The sequence below is a fragment of the Monopterus albus genome, unplaced genomic scaffold (genome assembly GCF_001952655.1).
Source record: "Monopterus albus unplaced genomic scaffold, M_albus_1.0 scaffold141.1, whole genome shotgun sequence".
Lineage (NCBI taxonomy): Eukaryota > Metazoa > Chordata > Actinopteri > Synbranchiformes > Synbranchidae > Monopterus > Monopterus albus.
This window is the reverse complement of record NW_018128021.1, coordinates 1,186,090-1,196,031: the sequence shown is the minus strand read 5'-3', so window position 1 is coordinate 1,196,031 and position 9,942 is coordinate 1,186,090. Positions and strand designations below refer to the sequence as shown.

General features: G+C 40.8%; 1 protein-coding gene across 1 annotated transcript in view; it reads left to right on the top strand.

Annotated features, from left to right (window-relative positions):
• Nucleotides 1-209: 209 nt before the first annotated feature.
• The window catches only part of pcnt (pericentrin), a 39,254-nt gene continuing 29,521 nt past the window's right edge, over nt 210-9,942 (top strand). Inside the window, exons 1-9 of the mRNA XM_020613971.1 lie at nt 210-400; nt 3,799-3,975; nt 4,443-4,586; nt 5,627-5,776; nt 5,879-6,798; nt 6,888-7,241; nt 7,966-8,338; nt 8,462-8,878; nt 8,986-9,204. Coding sequence (XP_020469627.1) covers nt 353-400; nt 3,799-3,975; nt 4,443-4,586; nt 5,627-5,776; nt 5,879-6,798; nt 6,888-7,241; nt 7,966-8,338; nt 8,462-8,878; nt 8,986-9,204 — 2,802 coding nt within the window. The 5' untranslated portion in view covers nt 210-352. The remainder of the gene's footprint in view (nt 401-3,798; nt 3,976-4,442; nt 4,587-5,626; nt 5,777-5,878; nt 6,799-6,887; nt 7,242-7,965; nt 8,339-8,461; nt 8,879-8,985; nt 9,205-9,942) is intronic.

The following is a 9,942-nucleotide window of genomic DNA, read 5'->3' as shown; positions in this document are numbered from 1 at the left end:
TCAAGCCCGGCCACTTAATACAGCCAGTTAATTGGTCAATTAGATTCTAGTTTTGACTCACGTACAAAGTATGAGATGGTTACTTATATGCAGGAGTATTTTTGAGAATTGAAAGCGCCATTGGTGGAAGACGTGAAATGTGATGATTTGATTGGTCCGTTTATTCAAGGAAACTCGATAAGGGCGGAGTTGAGCTAAGTTGGCGGCCATATTGAATATCTTCTGTTGACAGTTGTGTCTAAAGGAAGCTCAGAGATTTTGTTTTTGCCAACTTGTGCTAGAATTTAATGTCCAATGCGCTTGATTTAGGACATCTGCCCTTCATTTTCAGTGGTTTTGTTTAAACAAAGAGATGGATGAAGATGAACGACAGAGGAAATTAGAAGCTGGGAGAGCTAAGGTTTGTTGCTATCATTTAACGCTAACAACGGTAACGCACGCCAGTAGTGAATGCTAACAGTCAACTAGCTAGCTCTTTTGTCACATCTTTGCGTTTGTTCATTGCTAACTATACTCTTCTCCAAAATTATTTGAAAGTTACATTTTGTTTGTCGTTGCTTAGATCCTGTTTGCTTGTTAAAATAGTTACAAGCGCACACAAATTTACTAATTTGCCGCTCATATGTCACGTTTCGATCATTAGCTAAGGTTGCACATAGTTAAGGTTAACCGTGATGTATATGGAGTTGGTTAACCCTAACTAATGATCTAATTAACGGAATCGCTTTGCATACACTTGGAGTCCAGTGGAGACGCAAAGATACACTTGTGTATAAATACGAGAGACATTTGTTACTAACCAGTAAGATTAATATGTTAGAAACATAACGCTAACGTTTCTTCAGTATCCACTTGTGCATCCGATGTTTTCGTTGAAGTGTTTTTAAAATAGCTTTTGCTTGGCTCATGGATGGAGTAATTTACATGGAGAAATGTCTAGTGTTTCGAGGAAATACTCTTTCTGCAACACAGTAATCTTATAGAAGCACAATTTCAGCAGCCAATTAAACTTTGCGTTTCCTTAACATACAACATTTTATAGCATTAAAATGTCGTAGTATAATCGTCCTTTAAGTTTGACACAGGACAATGGCTCTGTCTCACAGCTTTGATAATAGGGTTATTAATCTGATTCCTGACGTTAGTAAATGTTTGTAACAGGTAACATTAGTATTAACTTATATCCAAGTGACATCCACAAGAGATGGTATAACAGACTCCATGGCATTTTCATCAGTCTGTGAAAGTGACTACTGTGGAGCTGCAAACACTGTAAAAGCAAATGGCTATTTTTACAATTGTGGAAGGCCATATTAATAATGGGCTAATAAACAGTAATGGCTTGCAATGTTTTGACAACTCAGCCACAGTGTCTAAAAGCTAGGTTTAAAATTAGGTAAACTCTGTTCAGACTAGCAAATTGAATTCCATTTGTTAGATGTTGCACCTGTTGGCCAAGCAGGTAGGATTCATTCAAGAGATGTGTGTGTGGTACATTAGCATGATACTAAAGAAATGATGCAACTGAACCACTTAATTCCTTATGACAGAAATCCTCCAATATACCAGGAAACCTGTCGGTAAGTGTAGAAACAGGTGACTGGCAGAGACATTTGACTTTTTTATGTGATTTTTGGTTTGTGGGCATTATTTGTTAGTGATTTCTTTATTGCTATTTTTTGTTTCTCTTGAGTGGGCAATCGGGGCTTTCTTCTGCTTTTTTGCACTTCAATGTGACTGCTGTCAACCTTTGGGGTATAAATCTGCTGCCTTTTAAAGAAGAATTTACAGTGTTGATTTTCAAGTCCATAAACCTCAAAGACCTGCATTGCATTCATAACTTAAATGTCTAATATCTGCACACCTTGCGTACACTGTCATGTTGGTTGTAGGCCATCAGGTGGTGCAGTGAGCCCATGAGATTTAGTAAGGGTGAATATGTTGCCCAAACATCTCACATGAATGGTGTTGCTATGGTAATGCTGTGCTGTCAGTTGTCTTTATGGTATCTGGCACATCAAAAAGCTTTGGTTTCTCTACCACATTACAAGCATGAGACGTTTATAAAAATTACATATAGACAAGCACAAATATAAACACAAATTGACTCCCAGTAGACACAGCAGTATACTCACGACCCTGTCTTGGTGTTGAGAGTGCAATTGCAGTGTTCAGCCCAGTAACACTTGATTTGGCCATAGTAAGCTGCAGCAAGCTGGTTAGTCAGACTCTCAATAGTGCAGAAGCAGCCTTGGGCTAAACACAGCTCATCTGGCTGATGTGTCTTTCTGAAACGTGTGTTGTTCCAGGTGGAGATGGTGAAAAGAGTGATGGAAGGACAGCAAAGGTGGGGTCTTAGGTGGTGATGAGTAAGAAAGCAGATGAAAAGTGTGAGGTGGGAAGAGGTTTAATTGTGGTTTAGGTGAAGGAATGATTATTTTAAGTCAAGATTCAATCTGGCTTTAGGAGTCAAAAGAATATTTGCACTATAGTAGAATAGGAATAGTATGGCATGGTAGTGGGTACATTACATGTTGCTAAATGGGTCCAAGAAAAACCTACAGCCTACATATAATGTTATGAGAGTAAATATTGGTGAACATGCACCCACAATATTGTCATACACATGTATTTGACTCAAACAAAGCAACAAGTAGCTCTCCCGAGGACATGTAATCTCAGATTGAATTGAGCATGTACACTGTGGTGCTGCTCGCCACACAGAGCTCTGTCTCCTCCTCTCCATGTGAATACATATCCCAATCTCCACCCTCTTCTGCTGTTCTTTAGTCTAGACACTTACCATCCCCTATCCAGAGTTTGTGGAGCCCTCTGCTTTGTACGTTGGCTGTAGCAAAGAGTATTAGGATGAAGGGTTGGGCCAAGTGTGCTTTTGCCTGCAGACTGCAAGATCTACTACATCTGAACAGTAGAGCAGCTGGCCTGATGAGGAAGAATTGATAGGTCTGACCACCAGCAAGAAAGGGAGTCGCCGGCTGATTGTCAGTTGTTTATGCTGGGGTGCTTCTTGAGGGTTTCTGTAACAATATGAGCTGCTCTAATCTGATTTAAGCTTCTTATAGAAGAGGGACACAGACAGACAGACAGAGAGAGAGAGCAAAAAAGAGGGAGTGTTGCAAAGAGAAATAACCTGAGGTGGATTTGTACCACATCAGCCCTTCTGGATTCAAACTAACTTTCGTGACATGACTGGGGGTGATGGCTCTTCACTGTCAGTGAACCTCTCAGGCTCAGATTCTTTCTTTGCCCTTCCATGACTTCAGTGAAGACTTTCTGTTTCTTCAGAAAGCTCAGGTCAACCAGTGTGCTTCTCTGATTTTGACGTTTCTACAAGATGAAAAATGCAAAGAGTCTGAGTGGTATACTTTTTTCCTCAGACATGCTTGTTTTCTGGTCTGCTGATAATGTTGTTCAATGTGTGCTAGTAAACCTTTGTCTATCTGGAGATAATTTTGCTGTGTGTTTGGGATTTCTTCTTGCTTCATTGAGTATCATCTTTTTTGCTGGACAAATCTGACTCATCAAAATAAGGGATCAAATCTTTTTTCTTTTCTGCAGTGGGGACTAGCAATAACTTGTATGCTAGTATATTTATACTCTGCCTAATGATTTCAGGATGATTTTTTTCATAACTTTTTTTTCCCAACTGAGAAGATAAATCGGGATTCTAGTTCTCTCCCACCTCTGACCCCTCTGGTTCATCATGCTGATAGTGTGGTGGTGCTCAGTGGTCCTGACCTATGTGTTCATGTACCTCTCACTGTCCTTCCTGTGCAGCTTGCTAGTTTCAGACAGAAGCGGGCGAAAAGCAACAGTACGGGGGCGGCGAAAAAGACGCAGAAGAGGAAGGGCCAGACTGTCTCGCAGAATGACAGTGCGACGCAAGATTGTCACGTAAAGCCAGGTCCTCCATCAACAAGTGACACAGAGCAGAGCAGGAAGAGCAACAATGAGGTACATCATTGATCACAAAGAGATGATCAGTCATGCATCCTTAATGGAGTTACAGAGCAGAATGAAGAAATTTGAATTGTGTGGTCCATAACATAATTCTTTTAATCAAAGCAGCCAATTATTTTTGATACAAAAAAGCTTTAATGTATGACGTCTGTCAGATTTACTCAAGGTCACACTACCTGACCTCAGACTATTTGTCTAATTTTGTTTGCTCGCTGTATGTGTAAATAAGTGCTCTGTGCTCCCCTGCTTGGAAAAAACATGCACTAGAGAAATGGGTCACTAACCATCACATTGCCTGTGAGCCATGTTGTCATAGCAACCTGTCCAGGATTAACTGTGGTACTATTTACTGCCTTTTCAAACTATTATAATTACATATTTAGAGATGCGTTGACTTTTTTTTTGTTTGCTTTTGCAAAGTAGTTAGTCAGACTTGATTCTAAAACTCTTTAATTCTTTAGGAACTCCAAAAGCCAGAAAAATCAGATGTTCAGCAGAACCAGCAACAGAAGGATCAGCTCCTGACCCCGGAGCAAAGCCAGTCTCCTGTGGAAGAGCTAAGAGAAGAGGAGCTACTTGCGCTTACTGGCCAAGACCAACTCAAGGTATACACATCAGTGATTTAAAAAACCAACATTTAGGTAGGATATCAGATCCTTGTATTTCATAAGATTGTACTGTTATTTTTCACAGTTGTATTTTTCACAGTATGTTGAAGCATCTGACTAAAACACATTTTTTCCTGTGTGGCATAATTCGGTAATTTTCTGGTTAAGTGGGTTTTTTTGGGGGGATTTATTTTGCTGGTGCAGTTAAACACTAAGTAGGGCTGACTAAATATAAATGGGAAGATGGGTTTAATGTCATGAATGCATACTAATCATTACCCTAGGCTCTCAATTCACACAGTGGGATTTGGTCCTTAAAACTGATTATATAAATCAGTGTTCTTGTTGATATACCATGTTGAAGTGCATTTAGATGTGTTTGGTCATAGTATTGATTTGTCGTCTTACTTTGTTTCCCCACTTAGACAAAGGAAGGGCTGTTAAGAGGGTTTTTGAATTTCTGTGTCTGTCTCATCACTTATCTTTGGGGACTGTAACCGTCTCCTCTTCTGCTTGGCTATACTGATCTAAAAATGCAGCATAGGTTATCTATAATTTGAAGGTATTTGTGGATTGAAACCCATATAATGGAAATGTTGTAAATTGGAGGCATGTCTCCTAAAAGTCAATTAGGCCCCAATTTGAATTGCCTTTTGTCAGCAGACCTGCTGCACATATTTTGTATTTTAGCTGTGTTTTTATACATGGAGCAGTGTAGGAGCAATGGCGTGGCGGGCTGTAAACTTTACAAACTAAATCTTGTCTCAAAATAACTGAAACACAAAACTAACGGATGGAAGTTGAGATGAGTGGTGGAAATCAGTGTAATCCAGGGCAAGTTTGTGTGTAGTCACTGGTTCAGACTGCGGTCTGACTTTATGTCATCTTAGGACTGCAGAGAGTGGAAATGCATCCTATACTCAAATATGCTACACTACAAATTAGGAATATATGTACATGTGTTTTTGTGTCTGCTTATAAAAGTCACCTTTTTTTTTAATTTGTTTTTATTTATTTATTTTTTATAAACTTGGCAGCAGTTACAGCAAGCTGTGGAGAAGCGTAATGAAATAATTGCAAAGCTCAGCTCCAACCTGCAGGAGGCTCTGGCCAGTAGAGACCAGGTACAACTGGAGGCACAGTCACTTGCTGGACAAATTCAAGCATTACAGAGACAACTCCAGCAGGCAAGTGCTGGTCGAAGCTACATTTGTGCCAGCACTATGCACTTCTTTGTTTGTATGCACTGCAACTGAACCTGCATATTCTCTAAATTGTCTTTCACACAGACCAGCATAGAGTTTCTGCGCATCAAAAGTCACTCGGGGCCTGATGTCCTTATCACACAACAGCAGCCTCAGCATGGCCCTTTCCCCCCAGATGCAAACCTCAATCATAAGGAGGCACCATCAGAGGGATCAGGAACTGGAGGTCCTGGCTCCCATTCAAGTGTTGAAGGCTCCATCATTGATAGTGACACTGAGACAGACTCTGTTCTGCACAAACTGCAGACCGAACTGGAAGAAGAAAGGGAGAACAATCAGCGCTTATGTGCCGAACTAGCTGAGGAGATGGAGAAACATCAACATGTGCTTTCTTTATTAGAAAAGGAAAAGAGAGGTAGGGAAGAGGAGCAAAAAGAAAAGGAGGCACAGCTGCAAGACCTCCAGACCCAGTTGAGCCAAATCCAATCTCAGTGCCTTGAGATTGAGCAGTATAAAGAGGAGAAGGACAAACTAAACAGAGAAGTGCTGGAGCTGAGGAAAAGGCTTCAGGAGGAAGAAGATTCAGAGAGAAGATTCAGTGAGGAGGTAGCCAGCTCTACCCTTCATCTCCAGAGTCTTGAGGACAAAAGATTGAGACAGGAGGAGGAGATGAAGCGGCTCAAAGAGGAAGTGGCGAGAGTCAGACAGTTGTTGGAGGAGAGGGAGAAAGAGCTGAAGTATAGAGAGGAAGAGGTCATAGGACTCAAAACTTATAAGAATCAGCAGAACCAAGCAAAAGCTGGATTTAGCTGCGATGAAAGGACTAGTATAGATAAGGCCAATCTAGAAAGTGGGACTGATCAGGATAGTATGAATAGATCAATACCTGGGGATCTTATGATGGAGCGCTACCTGTCTTCAATTCCCGTTGCACACTCTCAGTCTTCAGTGGTCAGTGAAAGTTTTGAACGCTGCAGTCAGCTGGATGTCTTGGCAGACTGCAGGTTAGAAAAAAGTCAGTTTTTTTTTTTCCTGCATGTTTGTGATTATAGGATAGTTAAATACTAATTTGTTTCTGTGCTTCTCTTCACAGTTTTGAGCTGAACAGTGAAGTGTTGGGAGATGAGCCTCTGTTGTCAATTTCAAACCGTGCTGTCAATGAAAACGACAACCTCCATAACATCTCTACCCCACAGTGCTTTGTCCCTGTGACTGATAATTCCAATCCTCAGTCTGTCTCTCAGTGGCTTCACAACTCCGCATCTGACAATCTGGAAATGAGTGAGCTGTCCGAGGAGCAGTGTGAGGATGCAGATCTGGAAAAAGAGCTGTTGAATCAGCAGTGTGGGGAGCTCCGTGAGGAGCTGGCTCTCAAGGACAGGGACATGAATGTGTTGAGAGAGGAAATCATCAGGAGTGCTGAAGAGCTGGAAGAGGCCAGGAGCAGGTAAGCAAGTTAAATAAGGCATGTGGTTATTTAGTTTATTATTGTACTAATATTTCTTTGGTAAATGGTCTTATAGCACTTTCTATGCTTTACAGCACACTTTTACACTACTTGGCCATTCACCCATTCGTACTCACAAACATTCACACATTCACACACCGGTGTTATCACCGGCAGCAACTGGGGGTTTAGTGTCTTGCTCAAGGACACTTCAACACGTTCACTTGACAAGCCGGGAATCGAACCGCTAATCCGCCGGTTAAGAAACGACCCACTCAACCTCCTAAGCCACAGCCGCCCCCTCTTTTTTATGTGCCTGCTTAAATTTTGAAGCAATTTTTCTCTTCTCAGACAAGTAAGATGCATTACAAGTTGACTAATAAAACACAGTGCATGTTTTTCAAAATAGTGCCACTGATTTTCATACACTTTCCACAAACTGCAGCTGGCAGTGGAATTACTGTGATATTAAAGCCATATTTACTTTCAAACAATATTCATTTATTTAAATAATGTACAATACTCAATGTTGCCACTACACTGAATATGTGCAGTAGGTACCAAGTAACATTTTGATTAAAAGTTACTTGCTACATTCAAATTTATATACTATTTAATTCATATTAAGATATATTTATTTCATGCAAAGTGCATTCATTTTTTGACTGGCTACTCTGATTTGCTTCTACTTAGTAACATTCTCAAATTATCTTTGTGTGTTCAGATGGGCCCAAGTAACAGAAGAGCTCAGGCAGGCTCTCTGGGAACTTGAAGAGGAGAAGGAGAAGAGGAGACATATTGAGGAGGAGATAAACTCTAAAGCTCATGTACAAGATGACTTGAATAGTAAACACAGTGCCTTTATAGAAGAAAGAGAAATGTTCATGGGAAAAGAAGCTGCTGAAACTCTCCTGCTAGTCTCTGATGCCTCTCTATCAGAGCAGGACAATAAAATGGTTTGGGGGCTGGAGGAGGAGGCTGCACTCTTGTCTCAGCAGAAATTGCTAGTATCATCTCTGCATGAGATAAATCAGAGTGGAGACTCTGCCAAACGGAGCCCAGTGCTCAGATATGACAACCAGCTGCAAGCACTACAGGTATAGCAGTATAAGAAGGTGGTTTGTATTAGTGGCTTCATAAAAATGTAAACATGCTAGTCTGTTCATGCAGTTGTGATTAAAGGTTTTAAGAAAAGAATTTCTCTTTTTCCTTCTCAAAAGGCCCATTGTGACCATCTTATGTCAGAGCTGGAGGAGACAAAAACAAAGCTTAAAACCACATCAGACCAGCTAGGTCAAAGGTCTGTGGAGCTGGACAAAACATTTAAGGAACTTGAAGCAACTCGTGCACAGGTTCTAAATGTCCAAACCGAGGTGGAGAGGCTGCAGAAAGAGCTGGAGAAGAGCCATGACAGTCTAGACAGGGCTGAGAAACAGGAGCATGAGTTGGAATCTCAGATGTTCTGTCTGAGGCAAAATCTGGCCAACCTGGAGGAGGCCCAGGCCCAGGCAGTGCAGGAGAGGGAGGAGCACAAGAGAAAGGAAGAAGAGATGGATGAGAGGATTAAAAAAATGGAGCAGGTCTTGGAGGAAGAACTTGAACAGTTTGAGAACCTGCTGAAATCCAAGGATGTTGAGGTGAGATGTATAATGTAATAATGGAATTATTTTGCTCATTGTAATGCTAATTTGTTTGAATTAACATGATCTGAAGAGTAACGTGATGTATAAAATGATTGTTACAGTTGGCTGAAGAGAAGGAGAAATGGGAGGAAGAGAGGCAGGAGAAGGAGAAGGAGCTCCTTGACATAAGACACCTTATGGAGGAGCAGCAGAGGGAAAGGGAAGCAGAGATGAAGGCTCTTCTGGAGAAGCAAGTCTGGACTGTTGAGGAGACTATGGAGAGGCTCAAGAAGTCACACCAACAGGAGATAAAAGACCTGATAGAGAAACATCAACAAGAGGTGGGATTTACCAAGTGCACAAAGGCCAGTCATTTTACAGATTTATGATGCTGTCAATTTTTAGTTTAGTAAGTTATTTAAAACTTGCAGGACTCTTATCTGCACTTTGTGCCTCATTACATGTAACATACTGTATATATTGTATGGGGCTGAACCCCACGTTGGAAAATATTTATTTGCTTGTTGGCAAAATGTGTCAAAATGATCAGTTTTGGGACTTCATTCAAATAAATTTGTATTGTTAAGACATTTTAGACTATTTTTTGTACAATTTTTCCCATGAGCTGCCACTCTAACCAGAGGGAGAGAATTTACTTTTATTGTACAGTATGTAGCCTCTGTGCAATTTGATACAGATTTAAATAATTATCTGAATGTCTTGCAAATTCACATACACTGCTCAAAAAAATAAAGGGAACACAAAAATAAGACATCCTAGATCTGAAAGAATGAAATATTCTTATTAAATACCTTGTTCATTACATAGTTGAATGTGCTGACAACAAAATCACACAGAAATTATCAATGGAAATCAAATTTAGCAACCCATGGAGGTCTGGATCTGGAGTGACACCCAAAATTAAAGTGGAAAACAACACTACAGGCTGATCCAACTTTGATGTAATGTCCTCAGAACAAGTCAAAATGAGGTTCAGTAGTGTGTGTGGCCTCCACGTGCCCGTATGACCTCCCTACAACGCCTGGGCATGCTCCTGATGAGGTGGCGGATGGTCTCCT